Genomic DNA, 18,819 nt, shown 5'->3' with positions numbered 1-18,819 from the left:
GGTTGGGTCCTGCAGGTGTGTCACCCCAAAGCCAGGTTGGTCCCCAGGGGCTTGTGGTTGGGGTGGCAGCTCCATCCCATTGAGATCCGAGCCCACCCGCAAGAAGGATCTGAGCTGCTGCTCTGGGGGTGACAAGACATGGGTTTATTTTTCATCCATGCAAGCATACAGCCCGGCAGTGGGCAAACCAGCGGCTGGAGTGTGCTCCGTCCCTCCCCAAACTGCCCTCTGTCACTTGGAGTCCCTGTGGCTCTGCCCACAGGTTGGAGATGGCTGGTGGGTGCCCAGGCTGGACCAGCTCTCAGCCCTGGTGCAGGGGCAGCCCATGACGGCTCCGTGCCCGCCGGTGCCTGAATTTCTCTTCCCCTGATGCAGACGTTGACAAATAAATAGCTCTTTTCTGCTTTGGCTCTTGCATAGTGGAGAAAAAACGTCTGACCTGATTGGAGAGAGGAGTCCTGGGCTGTGGAAACCCGTGGCTTCATTGGCAAGTGTGCCCATGGCATCGCTGCCAGCCTGCCCCAATGCCCATGCTTGCACCCTGTCCATGCTCCCTTGTTGCCTTATTTCAGTTCCATTTCTGAGCTGGACTTGAAGGCCTTTCTCCTGGCTAAGAAGAACTTGACGCCCAAGAAGATGGTGGTGATCAGGAAGACGAGTGCCAGGGCAAGCAGGACCCAGCCGCCCGCTGTGGCTTGATTGCTGGCCAGGGACATGCCCAGGAAATCGGTTCGGACGGAGCCGGCTTGGGCTGGAAAATGGAGAAATAAGGGACATGGCTGGCACCCGTGGCTCTGGGTTGGGATGTGCTGGGTCACCTGCTCTCCCTTTGCTGGTCTCTGGGGTGCTGTGTCCCCTTTAGACCCAGCTCCATGGGAAATCAGGGGGAAGCATCCAAACACCTTGTGGTTTTTGGGTGGCCAAGGAGCATCAAGACAGCTCCTTCTCTCCCACGTTCCCCATCCTGGCTGTGGTGAGGGCTTAGATCAGCCCCATCATGGACCTGCTGTGCTTGGCTGAGCTCTTTGTACCTGCGTAAGGAGTCCAGCTGTACTCAGGCCAGCCCAGGACCTCCCCATTCTTCTTGTTCTCCTCCACCAGCCATGTCGTGAGTGGCTCAAAGTAGCTCAGCAGGGCATCAGCTGACATGTTGGGCTGCCCCGTGATGAGCTCCATGGCTTCGGGCCACGGTTTGCTGAAACCCAGCTTCAGGGCCTCCCTGTGGTGGAAGAAATCGGCTCCAGTGAGTTCCCCGTCACCCTCTTGGCCACCAGCCCATCCCTTTTCCACCGGGCTTGGGGCTTTTGGTGTCAGCACCCCTGGGTACAGTCGGTGACCCCAGAGCACAGGGAGGGAAGTTGTGCTTGGGGTAAAGGGGCAGTTTCCATGGTTTAAAGCCCTTCAGTGAACCCAGCCTGATGCAGAGAAGTTCTTGGGTGAAAGGGTTAATTTTGCAGGAGCTTTTCTTGAAGCAAGGGGGTTGTTCTCCCTTAGGAACTGGGGGCTGCAGAGGAGGAGGAGGAGGGAGGGAGCCTTCCTCCTGCCAGGGTTCCAGCTACCATCTAGCGGCAGCTTTCGCAATCACAGCCCCAGCACCCAGCCCAAGGTGCCTCTTCCAAGAGGTCCCCCCTGCCTGCACCCCAGAACCGCGGACCAGAGCATCCCACACCAGGGTAGGGAGGGGATGGATGACCAGGGGCTGTGGTACCTCCTGTCTTGCTGGGCTGGCTTGAAGGTATTTGGGGACATACGTATCTTGCCCACACACCTACCCCAAGAGCTTCCCAGCCTCCTTGGACTGGTAGATGTCACACGTGTGCAGGGGACCCGTGTGCCTGGCTGCCGCACAGAGCGCCTGGTGGAACTGGAACTGGATCACAAAGCTGACAAAGTACCTGGTGGGGGGTGGAGAGGGGTGAGAACATGGGAATTGACTCTGCTTGTGGCTGTGCAAGGGACGATGTGGTCCCCCTTGTCCCCTGGTTGTATCTTCTCAGTCTGGAGTAGCATCACCTGCTTTGGAGCTGCACCTGAATCAACTCAGTCCAACCTGCTGATGGCTTTTCTCCTTTAACATGTGTTTTATGGCTGCCTGGGTGCATAAGCCCACCCTCCCCGCCTCTCTGAGGTTCTGCGGGGGTCCCTGGAGCTGCCAGACACCCTCAGAACAACCCAGTATCCCACCAGCCATGAAACAAGGTGCCATTGCTGACATCTGAACCGCAGATCCTGCTTCTGCATCCACGCGGTGTTCCTCCTGCCCCAGCCCTGTGTACTCACCTGATGTAGGGGACATTGGCGGGGATGTGAAACTTTGCCCCGGGGTCAAAGTCATCTTCAGACCTTGGTGTTGGTGGGCACAGGCCCTGGTACTTCATCCTGGGCCAGAGAGGGAGAGTTAGCCCAGCATGGGGAGGAGAAGGTGGGGTGAGATGGGATGGGACACAGCAGGGGTGTGAGAACAGAGTGAGGGGTTGGATATCCCATTGTGTCCCATTACGGCCAACTGGACCATGGGAGAAAACAGTGGGGCAATGGTCCTTGCACCAAAGTGGGGTCTGAATTCAAGCACACCTGAGATTCCACCACTGCTGGTTGTACTCGTCCTCCTTGATCCGTCCATCAAACACCTTCCAGCGCCACTGGTCCATGAGGTACCCAAAGGGCAGGAAGGCAATTTTGTCCAGGGCAACACTCATCAGGTAGTTAATGTCACTTTCTGGACAGGGAGGGGAGGTATGAGCAAGGCTGTACCCACCTCTCCACCCCAGATGGGTCATTCTGCCCAAGGGCAGGGTGTCCCCATCAGGTTTATGTCCCTGATCCCTTCCACCCTGCCCAGCCCATCCTGACCCTCTGCATTTCCAGCTGTCCCCAGCAGCCCCCTCACCTTTGTGTGGTGCTCCCCTGCCAGCTCACCTTGGTTTTCTGTGACTTGGTCCAGCAGATTGATGCTGTGCAGGTGTTTGGGGGTAGAAACGGACAAGGCTATGACATCTCCAACGGCCTCATGGAAGCCAGGGTTGGCTCCGTCACGGAATGAGATGGGCTGGTCCATGTACTGCAGGAAGTACTGGACGTGACCCATCTCATGGTGCACCGTGATTAGGTCATCCATGTTCACCACGGTGCACTGCTTGATCCTGGACATGTGGGACAGGAGGAGAAGTGAGGGCAATGCTGGGGTGAAAATCTCCAAGAACAACCACAGCCCCTTGAGCTATTTTTCCCTTTGACGTCTCTTTCCTTGTGTCCCCTGATGTCAGGCTGGACTGGTCCTTTTTCGTTGGATCAGTGTTTCTGTTTCCTTCTGCATCTCCTGCTGTCCTAGCCTGTTCCCTGTCCCTGTTCACCAGCTTTTCCATTCTCCATGGCAGGGAAAGTGTTGATTGTCCTCCCTCCACCATGAGATCTCCTGCCAGCAATACTTGCATTTTGGGTACCGGTGGCAATGCCATAATGGGGCTGCCACAGCCACAAGGCAAGAGACATTGTGGTGACATTGGGTCATATGCGCTTTTGCTACAAAGACACTGCTATGTGCCCCATCACCATGTCAGCTGGGGCCACCACTTGCTCCCCACGGGCACCTGAAGTCCTTGCGGTTGTAGAAGTCCCAGGCCGAGGCGTGACACACCACCTCCCGCCCATCTGCCGGCTTCTCGATCATGGACTTGTCCCAGAACTCTTGCGGCATGGGGATGAGGCCCAGAGAGGTAAAGAAATGGTCTGACTCTTCAAACATCATCTTGGGTGTCCAGCCCTGGGGACAGAGCAGACAGAGGACCTGGTGAGGGCCAACGTGGGATGCTGGGGAAGGATGGAAGGCCAGTGCCAGCCTTGTTCCTTTGGGCAGGGGAGATATTTGGAGGCATCTAGAGCTGGATCCAGCCCTTGGAATATCCATGTGGGGAGAGAATACAGATGAGCCATGGAGGCTTTTGGCAGCACCGGAGCATTTGGCAACGCAGATGATGGTAATGACCAAAGGGTGCTGTGTCCTGAGCAACCTGGAGAAGCACTGACCTGTTGTTTCATGGCTGGGGTGGCATCCACCTTGGTGGCATCCGGGAAAGGTATCACCAGGTCAAAAATGCTGGACCATGACTGGGCCCACATGTTGCCTGGGAAGGACAGGAAGACAACGGCATGGCAGGAGGGAGATGGAGAGAAGAGCAAAGTCAACCAGTTACTCCTGACTCCTGCATGAAGAGGATCACCCTGCCTGGTTCCTGCCTGCACAAGGGTGACGTGAGCAGGACCCTGTCCATGCAGGAGCGGTCAAGTCATGCTGGGGCAGACTGGCTTCTCCAGACTCTTCTCATGGGACCTTGGCCCTTTGGCCAGAGCTGAACAGAGACCAACCTCAACTCTTGGCATGACTTGGAGCCAGCTGTGCCTGGTGGGAGACACGGTTCTGCTCGAGGGCCTAGCAAAGCCCTTACCTAGCAGGTGAGCAGGGATGGGACCCTTGAGGTTTATGTGCTCTGCACCATACTTTTTGTATAGGGCTCGGCGTACGTAGGCATGCAGGTTGAGGTACAGGGGCTGCAGCTGCAGGTACAACCTCTCCAGATCTTCCTCGAAGGTGGAGGTCTCATACACGGATCTCCAATAGGCCCCGTTGTCTGTGTAGCCTGTGGCAGAGAAAGAACAGAAGCTGTTAGACACTCTTTCTTGGACAAGAGTCTGTCTTGCTGCTCAGCCACCCTAGGCCCCTCCACATCCACGAGACAGTGGATCTTATGGGAGTTGGTGGGACCTCCACACCCTCAATATTTTGGCCTTGAGTTGGACAATCAGCCCAATCCTCTGCTCAGAGGTTGTTAAGACCATAGTGTGTCTCCAGGGGTGTGGAGCACTCACCATTGAGCACGGCTGCTTTGTTGCTCAGTTCTACGTATCGCTTGTAGCTCTTCTTGATCTTCTTCCCAGAAGCATCCCGCCAGCCCTTCCAGGCAAAGAGAAGCTCATCATAGTCCCGCGAGGTGGCCATGATGTCTGTGAGGTCTGAAGAGAGAGCAATGAAGCCAAAGTGATGCTGTTGGATGGGCTGGACTGATGTAATGGTGCTAGACCTAACATGTTGCTCAGGGGCCATCACAGAGAAGGTGGGAAGGCCCCTTCATGACCTTTCTCCATGTCCCTATTAAAAAATCCCTCCTTTCTGGGCCTGTTGCAGGTGACTTGCTGGACATCCTGACAGATCTTACCAGGATCCAGGGGGTGACAGATATTGTTCTCTCTGCAGACCTTGGCTACGCTGTATGTGGTCTCCATGTCTGAGAGGAGGGTGTTGTACTGCAAAGAAAATCAGGCCACATGAGCTGGTTATCCTTGGTCCTGCCCTTGGGGAAGGTCACAGCCTATTGAGATGTCCCCAGGGGTTTTCCTCTGGTCCCTTCCAAGGCCAAGTGTGACCCCAAATGGAGGCAAAGTGATGTCCATACAGGAGGCACTGGGGCCAGCAAGCAAAGTGCCATTGCCACCCAAGCAACCAGGCCCCTCTGAAGCCTGGAATAGGCAACCTTGGAGTGGGAAGCCCTGGAGACAAGGATCTTGGTTTCGTGTAGAAGTTACCAAACTCTCACCCTGTTCAAGGACAGGGGGTGTGATTTCCCAAAAGCTGGGAGAAGCCTGTGTCTCCACACAGGGCAGAGGCAAGGGACACCCTATCCCTTGCTCTGTCCCCTTGCAGCTCACCTCCTTCAGCTCATCCTCAGGCAGGGCTGCCCTCTCAATGACACTCAGCTTGTTGAGGATGCGTGTGACACTTTGGTCCTGGAAGTCGGAGGCGTCGAACTCCCTGGCCCTCATGCCATACTCCAGGGTGTGCTTGGACATGGCCAAGTTCTTCTCCAGCTGCAAGTGCAGGAGGGGACAGAGAGGAGTTACTTCAAGTAGATCCCTGAGACACAGGCCATCACTAGAAGCACCACCTGGTATGCCATGTCTGACAACCTCCCCGTGGCCACCCTTGTGGGTATCTCATCTCATGATGAGGGTTTTCATGGAAGAGGCACCTCCTAGGTGAGAAGGTTACTCCTTGGCTAGGGCAAGGGCAGAGGCTGCCCTGGTTTTCAGAGCTCATCTGAAATGTACCAGATGCCTGCCTTGGCTGTCATCTCTCCCCACACAGCCCCAGGGTCATTCCCATACCATGATCTCTTTGTTGTAGTCAGTGATGTTGGTGTTGTAGGCCCAGGATGCCTCAGTGTAGGCGTTCCACACCACCTCAGCTGTGCTGTTGTACTCGGCCAAGAACTCTTTAGCTTGTGCTTCATCTGCTATTTTGTCTAGAGGAGGAGATAAACAGGGGAAGAGAAAGGGAGTCAGCAGAGTCCTCCTCTTTGCAAAAGCACCACCCCGTGAAGCCACAGTTGAGCTTTTCCCAGAACTGCAGGTCTATTGAAGGATACAACAGCTGGGGAGCGGGTTGAGCCAAGAAATGAGGGCAGAGGGGCACTGCTGGGGTGTTCTATTGGACAGGGGATGGGACAACGGGACATGCTGCATGCCCTAGACCCTCCCACTTGGGCAGAAAGGATGCCACTGAAAACAGACGACCTGTCACGCCATGACTGATGGCATCACTACAGCAACAGGGCCATGGCTTCAGACAACGGTATGTCAAGAGGGTGGCGGATGGCACCCTGCAGGACATCATGTGGAGATGGTTATTTCTCTTTGATGGCATGGTGACCTCCACCACCCACAGCAGAGACCTCCCCCAACACTGTCCCACCTCAGGGTTAGTGATGTCTCTTGGGACACCTCTTCCTGCCCGTCCCCAGAGCTAGGATGGAGCTGCAGCCTTACCGATGCCTTCGGGGTAGCCTTCAGGGATAGGGGGACGCCAGTCGAACTCAGGCCAGCCCAGCACCTCATTGGTCTTGTTATTCTGCTCCTGAAGCCACTGGGTGACAGGGTTGAAGTATTCCAGGAGGGCCCCAGCATCCATCTTGTCCATGCCGGTGAGGTTGTAGAGGATTTCCTGCCATGACTTGGAAGACCCAGCTTTCAACACCTCCCTGCAGAGGAATGGGACAGCAAGAGCCAGCATGAGGCCAGGGGATGGATGGGAGAAAAGTGGTGATGGTATCTCAGCATCACAAGGGTTGGAGATTTATTCCTGAGTGGGACGTGAAGCTGGGAACTGCCTCTGAAGCCCCTCATCTGTCCTGCATATGGGAATGAGGGCTCCCCATGACATACTCATGTAGTTGTTCACACCCAGGAAGGTAACAGGAACCAAACATGATTTAGTGACCTCTTGTCTGGGTGGGAGCTCATGACAGGGACAATAGCAGTGCTCTGGTGAGGACAACTCACCCCACCCCAGTGCTTCCACGTATTTCCATCCATCCATCCATCTGCAAAGCTATTTTTCCAGCCATCTCCACAGCCACTTTTCCTTCCTTCCTCTCTTCTTTCGTTCCTTTGCACACCATCAGCTTCCACGCACACATCTGCCCGTGGCGATTGTCCCGACCCTCCTCTGTCCCCACCTGAGTTTGTCTCCGGCTTCTTTGGACGTGTAGATGTCACAGGTGTGCAGGGGGCCGCTGTGGTTGGCTGCCTGGCACAGCGCCTTGTGGAACTGGAACTGGAGGATGAAGCTCACAAAGTACCTGCCGAGGAAGCCCATGAAGGTAAGCGCTGGGGACTAAGGGAAGCAGAAAAGTCCTAGGGTGGGTAGAAGGCACCTGGCCACATGTCGCTCCCCACTATTTGTGGTCCCAAGTGTTGGATAGTCTGTGTCTTGAGCAGGAGTGACGCATCCCACTCCCTTGCCCATAGAGCTGAGCCCCAACTCCACCTGCTCCCCGAGACCCAGTCCCCTTGCCAGCAGCTCCTCTACCTGATGTAAGGGGTGTTCCCAGGGATGTGGTACTTTGCTCCAGGGTCAAAGTTACTTTCGTTCCTTGAAACTGGAGGGCAGATACCCTGGTATTTGGTTCTGCAGACAACATAGAACAAGAGTGTGAGCTGGAAAGAGAGAGGCAGATGAACCAAGGCAGGGAATGGGAAGGGAAGAAATCTACACTATTAGAGTGTGCTTCCATGTATTTCCATCCATCATTCCATCCACCTACTCATCTACCCATCCATCCATCCATCCATCCATCCCACCTCCCCATCTATCCATCATTCTCCAACCACCTCTATGGCTACTTTTTCCCTTTTTTCCTCTCTTTCTCCTTTCCTGCCTTCCTTTCTTGCATACCCCCAGCTTCCACACCCCCAGCTTCCACACCCCCATCCACCCCTGCTGACCCTACCTCAGATACCACCAGTCGTAGTTGTAGCGGCTGGGGGGCGTGCGGCCATTGAACACATTCCAGCGCCACTGGTCGATGAGGTAGCCGAAGGGCAGGAAGGCGATCTTCTCCAAGGCCATTTTCAGCAGGTAGTTGATGTTGCTCTCTGCATGAAACAGAGCCTGAACCAGGTTGGGAAGAAATCTGGCTGGCCAGCACTATGGTCACCAGACTTTTTGTGGGCAAGAAGGTGAGCAGATCTGGATGAGAAATGGGGGCAACATTTCAACAGGGCACAGGAGGTTCTTCTAGATGCAGTTCCTGCTTGGGGCAACACGTGCCCTTCTACAGAGTGGGGACAACAGGAGTGACAATCGTGGTGTCCCTTTGGCTATCAGAGTGAGAAGGTCTCTAGGGAGCACAAGTCTAATGCTTCTTTCTTCACACATTCATCCTGGGGGACTCAAGGTGAAGGGGCTTTGGTCTGCACAGCTGTCACACCACTGCAAAGGTTCTGTTGGCTTGGGGTTGGGGTCAACATTGGGACAGTCACCACCATATCATAGAAAGCACAGGAGATAATGACAGCTGCTTTTCCCTTCACCACAAGGAGATCTGGGGAAGAAAGGTTGGAAAACAACCTGCTGGAGACCCATCTGGAGCTGTGGGGTCAGAGAAGTGTTGGCAGCCATGCCATCATGGTGATGGCAGCCAACAGTCCCTCAGGGCAGTGCTGCCAACCCTTCTCTGACCCCACAGCTCCAGATGGGTTAGTCTGGTAGTGATGCCTTGAGGCCGGGACCATCTGCTCCATGGTGTTTATGCAGCATCGGCCCAAAGCCCTTGGCTGCTGCCACGGCTTCCCCGTCGTGAAACATATTTAATGACAAGGCAGGAGGATCCCGGGACTGTTCCTCCTCCGCAGAGCAGACGCTTGCGGCAGGAGTCTACGAGCGCTTGTTTTCCTCTGCTGCCGTCTGCTTTGACATGTTGGATGAGAGACGTTGCGAGGGGGAGAGACTCTTGCCAAGCTGGGCAGTGCCCCGCAGTGACAAGTCCTCCTCCGCTGTGCTGCCTGGCAGGCAGACATGTCACCCACTCACTGTCCTCATGCCACCTCCACAGAGCTGCACCGGGAGCTCCTGGGGTGGATGTTTCTTGGCAAGGGAGGGGGACAACGCCTGAAAGGTCAAAGCCGATCAGGCACCAAGCTGCTGTTTTCAAGTCTGGGGCTCTGATGAAGAAGGAAAGGGCACAGACAAGCTCTGAAGAACATCTCTCCTGCCCTTGGGGGTGAAAAAGATGGAGTCATGAAGGATCCTACGTGGATCCATGGAGCCAAGATGAGGTTGTGCGTGGACCCATGGAGACAAGGTGGATCCTACATGAACCCATGGAGCCAAGAAGAGGTTGTGCATGGACCCATGGAAACAAGAATGGTTTGTACATGGAACCAAGCATGGGTGAAAGGCACACAACCAGCCACAGGGTCTTGTCTTCTCTGGGCTGTGTTGCCAGACTGTAGCCCTCTCTGGCATGTCCCAAACCCTTCCTGGTGCCATGGGCAGTGCCTGAGCCCTCCAGGCCACCCAGCTCCCCAGGGCAGCGGCCATACCTGTGTCCTCGGTGGCACTGCTGAGGAGACCAATTTTCTGGAGGTGGCTGGGCGTGGAGACAGACAGGGACATGACATCTCCGATGGCCTCATGGAAGCCAGGGTTGGCCCCGCTGCGGAAGGAGACGGGCTGGTCCTTGTACTGCAGGTAGTACTCGACGTGGCCCATCTCGTGGTGCACTGTGAACAGCTGCTCCATGGTCACCGTTGTGCACTGCTTGATCCTGACAAGTGAAAACAGAGCATCATCTGAGCTGGGTGAGGAACCTCAGCTGCCTGGGAAGGACCCTCCATGGTCCCTGAGAGGGTGGCAGCACCCCATGGGGAAGTGAAAGACCCAGTGGAGGGGAAAGCAGGATAGCATGGTGTCCTAAGACCTTACCCAAGAAGGTGGCAGATTGGGCCACACAACCAGGCTTGGAGTGGCCAAAATGGTGACCCCCAAGGGGGATGGAGGAGGGTCTCACCCGGTAGCCCTGGGGCCCCTACATGCCCCCCCGCACCTGAAGTCCTTGCGGTTGTAGAAGTCCCAGGCCGAGGCGTGACAAACCACCTCCCGCCCATCCGTTGGCTTCTCCAGCATGGACTTCTCCCAAAACTCAGGGGGCATCTCCAGCAACCCCAGGGAGGTGAAGAACTCCTCCGAGACCCGGAACATGTGGGTGGCGTTCCAGCCCTGATGGGCAGCAGGCAGGAGGTTACGGCTGAGGAAGGGGCTGTCCACATGCTGGACATCACCTCTGATGCTCTCCCAGCACCATGGGGTATGAGGTATGAGAAACCACTCCCATAGGGTCAGTGTTACAAACAAGATTTGGCTAACACACTGGTTTTTGTCCCCCCCAACTGCCACCAGTGAGTTCCTCAGCCCATCACCTGCTGCACCATGGTGCTCGTGACATCGAGGTTGGGCTTGTCAGGGTATGGGATCATCAGGTCATAGATATTGTTCCACTGCTGAGCCCACATGTTGCCTGAGAAGATAAAAGAGCTGGAGAAGAGCTGGTGGTAGGTCAGGAGGAAGAGAGACACTGTAAGAATTGGGCCATCCCCATCCCACTATGGCCCTGCATGTGATTCTTTGGCCCCACCAGCATCCCTGGGCACAGGCTGGGTGGTCTGTCCTCTTACCCAGGAGATGAGCAGGGATGGGACCCTTCAGGTTGATGTATTTGGGGCCGTAGCGTTCGTACAGTTTCCTCCGCACGAAGGCGTGCAGGTTGAGGTAGAGCGGCTCCAGCTGGTTGTAGAGATGCTCCAGGTCATCCTCGAAGGTGGGTGAGTCATACCAGGAGCGCCAATAGCTGCCCGTGTCCTCGAATCCTGCCAGGGAGGCCGTGATGACCCCTGGCTCCCACCCTCAGGGGCCGCCCCCAACCCAGCACCAAGAGCTGGGACTGGGGGACAGCAGTAGGATTTTTGTCCCTTCCCCAAGTTGTTGGCACTGGGAAATAGAAGTTGGGTGCCTGCTGCATGCAAGATGGAGAGAGCAACAAGCCATCCCATTGTCTCAACCCCATTTATCACCCCTGATCCTTGACCAGCCCATCCTGCCCATACCGTCCATCTGATAGGCCTCATTGCTCAGCTTCACGAACTCCTCGTACTTGGCTCGCAGCGGGTTGCCTGCGGCGTTGTGCCACCCCTCCCAGGCATAGAGCAGCTTCTTGTAGCTGCGGGAGGTGGCCATGATGTCCGAGATGTCTGAGGGACAAGGAGGACATGAGTGAGGGGCAGGGCAGGGGGTTGCCCAGAGAGGTGGTGGAAGAACCATCCCTGGAGACATCCCAGGCCAGGCTGGACGGGGCTCTGAGCAACCTGAGCTGGTGAAGATGTCCCTGCTCATGGCAGGGGGGGCACTGGGGGAGCTGGGAAGGTCCCTTCAACCCAAACTGTTCTGTAATTCCATGATCCTGCAGTATCTCTGCAGAGTTGCCACCAACCTCATGCCAAACCTAAATATCCATCCTTGCCCCAGAACAATTTTAATAAACATGGGTACAATCTGCCAACCCCAACCTGCTGGTGAGGACCAGGACAAACCCATGGCCATGGGGAGCAGAGGGACGAGGACCATACCTGGCTCCAGGTCCCAGCAGGTCCCATTGGACAGGCACACCTTGGCTGTGGAGTAGATTTTGTCCATGTCGCTCAGGATGGTGTTGTACTGCAGGAAAGAAAAAGGCGTTGGGGCTGGAAGGTGAAAGGAATGGCCCTTCGGGAGGGATCTACAGCCTTCCCAGCTCCGGAGTGCGTGTCTGAAGGGATGTGGAGGAGGATCGCTATGTTTACACAGCACGTTTTTGGTGAGATAAGCGTGTTATCACCCACGGTTTTTGCACCCTTCGCACGCTGGGAGCAGAGAGGCTCTTTGGGACAGACAAGGCGTACACAGCCGCTTGCCGAACCCCCCTCAAACGTGTCGTGAGCGCTCGTGCTGTCCCAGAGCGGGGCTATTTATAAAGCTCTTTGTCAGCGGGGCTGCGGCACAGCCTGTTTATCTAAGTGGGTTAAAAAAAAAGCAAAGCAGGAGGAGGAGGGGGATTTATTTCTGAGAACTTCAACAACAGCAAACAATAGCAACAGGAGGTTTCCTGGAACCTGCCCGGGGAGCCCATTCCCAGGGAAGGAAATTCCTCCGCTCCGTCCCTCTCTCTGCTTCCATCCCTCTGCTCTGGTTGGAGGGGATGGGGACAGGGGACCAGTGGACAGGATGGAGCTGCTGGGGACAGGCGAAATGTGGATGATGTGCGGGGAGGAGACATGATGCTGTGTTATCTGGGAGAGGGTAGGGATGGGTTTCCTGGAAGGAACCAGGGCCGACGTTTCTCCGGAAAGGATCGTATCACCCGGCTTTGCTGGGGTTTCGGTGGGGAAGGCCGTGGGGGATGACAGCGCCAACGTTCCTGCGCTCATGTGGAGGCAAGTGGCCATCAGCCTCAGCCTGGGCAATCTTTTCATGCACGGAAATTGAAATCAAGTCACATTTAGGTAAATGGTCCTCAAAGCTCAGGATTGTGATGGGGAAAGCTCAGGATGTCCTGGTGTCCCTCGTGCGGAGCTGTGTCACCAAGGCACATCCCTGGGCTGGCAGGGACGGCTCAGAAGGGGGGTGGCTGCAGCAGCCCCGCTTTTCAGGAGCCCCGGGGCATGGGGTCGAGCCAGCTGGCCCCCAGCCATGGGCACAGCCTGGCTGCTCTCCAGGTGACGCCCAAGGCCACTCTGTGTAAGCAGGAAATCTCCAGTTCCCACTTGGATAGCTCCAAGATAAGCTTAGGGCTGGATGGTGGGGCCAGCAGGCTGCATATACCACCCCATCTCCCCTCTCCATCACCATCTTCCCTGTGCAAAAGCCAGAGAGAGGCACCCCCAAAATGCAATGGAGGGACAATGGGTCAGCAACAGATTATTGGGAAAAATCCCTTTAAGGCACTTTGCAGCACCCAGCCATGGCCAGGGCTCGGCCAGCACCTCACCCACCTGCTCTCTCTTCTCCAGGGGCAGGTTGGAGGGTCCCAGGGTCTGGATAGAGCCGATGATTTTCCTCAGCTGCAGGTCACTGAAGTTGCTCCAGATGTTGCCATAGAGCTCCTTGGCTTTTTTCCCCCACAGCTCCGTGAAGTTTTGCTCCTCCAGAGACGCCTGGACCTGCGCGGTGAGAGGGGACACGGGGACTCAGGACATGTCAGCACGCAGGTGATGGTTTAGGGGACAAATTCAGAGCCACCAGGGCTTGCAGGAGCCAGAAGGGACAGGATGCGAGGTGGCAGACAGGGCTGTCCACGACCCGTGACATTCATAGACAGAGACATGAACTTCCAGCTGATGTGGCAGCCCCGCTCGCCGGCGGCGCTCCCGCCGAGCACCCGCCAAGGCGCCTCTGAAGATGTTTTGGAAGCAGCTCCGGGGTGTTGTGGCCCAGATGGGGTGGGGATATGGGGACAGGGTGTCCACCCCACACAGGCAGGTTGTCCAGGTGCTCCTGAGCTGGCTCTGGCAGCTTCCAGACCTCAGTTTCAGGAGGAGCTCTGCATTCTAGCTTCATTTAATTCCTATTCCAGCTATTTCTCACCTTTGTAGAAGGCCAAAGGGAAACTGCAAAGATGTCACATTCACTTTTCTCCTTCCTACACCTCCTTGCCAGCTCGAGACATGTCTCCTCCGGCTCTCTGCAGCCTGTGCCCTGTGAGCGCCATGTCTGGGTCTCACCATGCAGAGGGGCACCCATTTGCCCCCAGTTTTGGGTTTCTCACTGTCACCCATCTCCTGCCAACCCCCACCTCCCTTCCCAGGGCCGTGGGGTGACCGGGGGCTGCCCGCGCCATGGGGGGTTATTTAGGCAGCTGGAGCCGCAGCTGATGGCCACGATTTTGGGACAGGGTGTATTGCTGGGGGTCACATCCCAGCCCTGCCAGCGTCAGCTGTATTTTTGCGAAACGCTGATCTTTCCAGTGGGACAACGCTCAAGATGGAGTGAGAAGGTGCAGAGCGCCTGTTCGCTGCCCGTGTGCCATCCCAGCATGATTTATGGAGCTCATTAGCTGATATTCATGGCATTTTTAGCCTGGCTCCAGCAAGCCTGGTTTGTTTTATTTTAATCTTCACATTCCCTCGGCTGGAAGGGAGTTACGGTGCGGCAGGGTTGGGGGCTGCCCAGGACAGCACCCACGTGTGGGGGTCATGGGGGTGGAGATGCCAAAAGTACTGGGTGACCCTGGCTGCACCCACCACCTCTGTTTGATGTCCCAGCACCCACAGCATCACTGGGGTACCAATGAATGTGATGGGATGTGCCAGCGCCATGGACACCCTGAACTAGAGCAAGATGCTCCTGCATCACCCCACGAAACAGGGGGTGTCGTTACCCCCTCCCAGCCACTGCTGTGGAGCTGGGCGGTTGTAGGAAGCAGAGTCCAGCTGTGTTTTGTCTTCTCCTTGAACAGGCGCCTGTGTTTGGTCAGGCGGATCATGCCCTAAACTCTCCTGACAGCTCTGGCGGAGCGAGCCGAGGCCGGTGGCACTGCCCGAGACGCCCTCACCACGGCCGTGCCCGCCAGCCCTGGCCCTTCGCCCCCAATTTGGAGCTCCCTCTGGGCCTGTGCTCCTTTGGGAGGCTCAGAGACCCCCACACAGTCCCTCCCTGCTCCCGGTTGCACAGGGAAGGTTCAGCAGGATGCGACCCAGGGCACTGGGGCTGCCCCGGGAACCCGGAGACATTCCGCACCCACGAGCAGCTTCTGAACCCCAAACGCCTCTTGCTCATAGCCCCAGCTTGCAGGAGATGCTTCATCTCCCCCTCCCACAGCTGAGTTCCCTGTCCGTCCCTCTGTCCGTCCCTGCATGACCGGGGGCCGCTGCCTTCAGCCTCCTGCCCCCCGTCACTTTGTCCTGTGGCCACCTTTGGTGGCAGGTCCTGGAGCAGCCCACACCCTGTTGTCCTTGGCTCAGCTCCTCCTGTGTCACAGACCTGTGCGGGGTTTGCCTGACCCAGGAGTTCTCCACATCCTCACAATTCAGCCTTGGTGCAGTGCTGGCCGGCTGTTAACCCTTTAGGGCTCATTTTCTCCCCATCCCACCGCACTACTCCCCACTGCCCCATCACTGGGACGATCTCAGGACAGGTCCTCTCCATGTTCTGGGATGGCTTGAGAGCCTTGTCACCTGGCCCTGATCCTCTGGCATTTATTAACCCAGAAAAGGGTGAGAGCTGGCCTGGAAACACCCCCTCGGGAAAAGTCCATGCAAGGTGCTTTTTAGGGCTTAACCTTGGACTTGGGGCGGCCGGGATGCTGCTGCTCTGCCCCAGGGTCCCTGGTCCCACCACAACATCTGCAGCAGCCTCTGGGAGTGTGCCCAGACACCGAGTCAGCTCGCCGAAAGACGGCTGAAGGGGCACTTGGGTGCTCTGGGGTGCTGTGCCAAGCTGGCAGCAGTCAGACCCGGCGCTGATCTTCCCCCTGGTGCAGGAAAACACGTTTCCTTCCTGCTGCAGGGCAGCCCCGTGGCATCCGGAGGTGTTCGGTTCTGTATGGCAGCCCTTGGGGCGCAGGGGTGATGTGTGGGATTCACTGACCCTGCACCTGAAGCTATAAGGGGTGGCAGGTATACCTCCGAGCTGCACGCGGCACCGTGGCTGTGCCCCCCACACCGGGGTACCCAGCAGCTCCCTGGGCACAACAAGAGCCGGGAAGAACTCTGCAGCTTGTCTGGAGACTACGATTCCCCAGCCCACACCATTCTGCAGCCCCCCCAAGATGCTTGAACTCTGTGCCCACAAAACCCAGCCCAAACACACAGAACCCCCAGCAAACACGTCTGCGGGATGCAGGCAGCATCGCTTCCCGCCAGAGCTCTGGGCTCGTGGCAAGTCCCCCATAGCCTGATTTCCCAAAGCTGGGGTGGGGACACAGGGACAGCGGGTGGCAGCCTCAGTCCCAATGCCACCCTGTTGCTTGTGCACACTTTGGGCTCCTGGTGTCTGCCCCAAAGCAAGAGCCCCAGTGCTGGGACGCAGTGGGGCTCCGGCACCGCACAGCACGGGGACGCGGTGACACCGGGCAGGGAGAGGGACAGGGACACTTGACACCTGACCCCCATCCAGGAAAGGAGGGGGAAGGAAAGTAGAAGGTGCTGGGAGGAGGGAGCCACCTCTAAAAATAACCCAGACTGTGCTCCAGGACCAGGGCTGCGGCTCCAGGCAGCGCCTCTCCGAGGGCAAATTTCATGCAAAACCCTGTTGTTCCCAGACTACACGTCCCAGCCCTGATTTGCCACCCTGGGCTGCCGCTAAAGGAGCCTGCGAGGAGGAAGGGGACACCTCCAAGTGTACCCACCATGCCCCAGTCCCCACTGCCAGGGACACCCCCATGGTGGCATCACCCCCATCCCACCACCCACCTGCAGAGCAGCGTTCTCAGCCGTCAGGTTGGTGTAGTAATCCCAGCTGGCCGAGACGCTCTCGAAGAGGACGAGCTCGGCCGTGCTGTTGTAGGCGCTGGCAAACAGGACAGCCCCCTCCTCGGTGGGGTCGGACTCGGGGGGCTCCAGCCCGGGGCCAAGGGCACCCGCCAGGCTCAGCCCCAGCAGCAGCCCCAGCACCGGGGACATCACGACGGGAAAGAGCGGGGGGGACACCCGTTCAGTGCCTTGCGAGACGGCTTTGCCTCCGCTGCCGGCTGCTTATAAGCCAGCAGGCTTCGCGCAAACCCTGCCCACCGAGCCTGCCTCCCCTCGCAGATAACACCAGAGCATTTTCGCTCTCCTCAGCAGCTCCCGGGCTTGTGGGAAGGAGTGGGGAGCGAGCGCTGCCTTGGGGTGCAAAGTCCTTCTGGTGCCTGGCCACGCCGGGAGGGACGAGGCTGGGCAAGCAGGGAGGGAAGGACACAGAGCGGAATCAAGGGGAAAGTGGGAAAAAGAGAAAGGAGGAGGAAGGATGAGGTGGGTGGGAGGCAGCGCCGTCCCTGCAGGGTCCCGAGACCCTCCTGGGGACCCGGACCACGGCTCTTGGCAGGACGTCCCTTCCCCACGCCGGTGTCACACAGCGATGTCCCTCGGCAGCGTCCCCGCCACCCGCCGCGGGGCACGGGGGCGAGCGCGGTGACTTGGAGGGCAGCCAAGGTCCATCTCCCGCTGCTTCTTGCCAATGTGACCCACCTCCGGCATAACCTCATTTTTCGGAGAAAAGGATTATTTCTGCTGGCTGTGGAGGGAAACCCATCACATCACATCACACCAAGTGTTTTGGACTTGGAGGAATTGGGCTGGTGCAAAAGAGTAACAAAAAGTTCCTGCAAAATGAAAACCAGACCCGTGCTGGTGGGCTTGATAGTTTGTTTTGCTTTGTTTTTTTAATTATTTTTATATAACTAAATCCCTCTGCCCCACGGCCTGGCCCCAGCCCCGGGAGCCGTGCCCAGGCTGAGCTCTGGCCTTGCGCTGGCTGACCCCATCGCCCCTCATCGAGGCCACCACCCCATGGGGACACAGTGGACACATGTCACAGAGGGGACAACTTATTCTGGGGGGGACAGATGGAAACCCCTTGACTTGTCAGCCCCGCTGGGTGCTGCAACATATTTGGGCACCACCACAGCCCCATGGGGTGATCCCATGGGGACAGCGTGGCCCCTTGACAAGGGACACGTCCTCCTGCCAGGCCTGGGGACCCTACAGCGTTTGCAGACCCATTTCCAAAATAAAAAAGAAAGGGATTTAGGAGCCTGTGACCCTCTGATGTCTATTAAACCTCCCTCCAAAAATCACAGCTTCCCTGCTGCCCTACTGATGCGGGCATCCAAAAATCCTTCATCCCCCAACTCCCAGCCTGTACTGGTGCACAACAGAACCAGCACCACCGGGGAGCCCAGACGCTGCGGAGCCGGGGGCGAAGCCGCCATCCTCCTGAGCCCCCCCTTGCCAATCACTTTCTCTACCCGTCACAGGTCCCTGGAAACTCCATTTTACTGGGAAGTTGGAAAAAGTTGGTTGGTTTGGCTCCAATTTGGCTGGTGACCAAGCGCCGATGAATGGAGGTTTCCTGTGCCCCCAGCGCTGTTCCCAGCTGTGCCGGGGAGGGGTTTTCCCGGCTCCGGGGCGTTACGGCACAACCTCCGGCACCGCTGGGGATCTCGGGTGAGTGGTGTGGCTGAAATGGGCTCTGCAGTCCCACTGGTATCCAGAAATCCCAGCGAATGAGGCTTTTCCGATGGGTGACCCCACAGGGGAAGAGCAGGTCTCTGTCATTTTGCACGTGAGCATCTTCCAAGGATGATACTGCGGGACTTTTTGTTGGGTGAGAGGTTTTCTGGGCAGCCGCATCTCCAAGGATGCCCGCGGCTCCACGGCGTCCCTTCCTGGAGAGCTCCAGCTAGGAGGAAGAGGCAGAAAATCCTCCTACACGTGGGAGAGCGCTGGCAGATGAGGTGGCTGGTGGCCCAGGAAGGC

At 57.3% G+C, this 18,819-nt stretch overlaps 1 protein-coding gene across 1 annotated transcript; it reads right to left on the bottom strand.

Moving 5' to 3' along the window:
* Window positions 1–123: 123 nt before the first annotated feature.
* On the bottom strand, window positions 124–17,490 carry ACE (angiotensin I converting enzyme). The gene is made up of 25 exons (XM_005513551.3): window positions 16,774–17,490; window positions 13,357–13,524; window positions 11,956–12,043; window positions 11,437–11,580; window positions 11,008–11,199; window positions 10,753–10,850; window positions 10,380–10,552; window positions 9,877–10,100; window positions 8,283–8,427; window positions 7,862–7,960; window positions 7,509–7,631; window positions 6,820–7,031; window positions 6,160–6,296; window positions 5,704–5,862; window positions 5,214–5,301; window positions 4,867–5,010; window positions 4,446–4,637; window positions 4,027–4,124; window positions 3,591–3,763; window positions 2,920–3,143; window positions 2,575–2,719; window positions 2,281–2,379; window positions 1,773–1,895; window positions 1,032–1,219; window positions 124–751 (listed from the first exon to the last, which is right to left on the bottom strand). The coding sequence occupies exons 1-25, from the start codon at window positions 16,981–16,983 to the stop codon at window positions 564–566; spliced, it is 3,834 nt and encodes a 1,277-aa protein (XP_005513608.2). The 5' UTR covers window positions 16,984–17,490; the 3' UTR covers window positions 124–563.
* Window positions 17,491–18,819: the final 1,329 nt, after the last annotated feature.

The sequence above is a fragment of the Columba livia genome, chromosome 23, assembly GCF_036013475.1.
Source record: "Columba livia isolate bColLiv1 breed racing homer chromosome 23, bColLiv1.pat.W.v2, whole genome shotgun sequence".
Taxonomy (NCBI): domain Eukaryota; kingdom Metazoa; phylum Chordata; class Aves; order Columbiformes; family Columbidae; genus Columba; species Columba livia.
The sequence above is the reverse complement of the archived record's forward strand: the minus strand, read 5'-3'. Positions and strand labels throughout refer to the sequence as shown.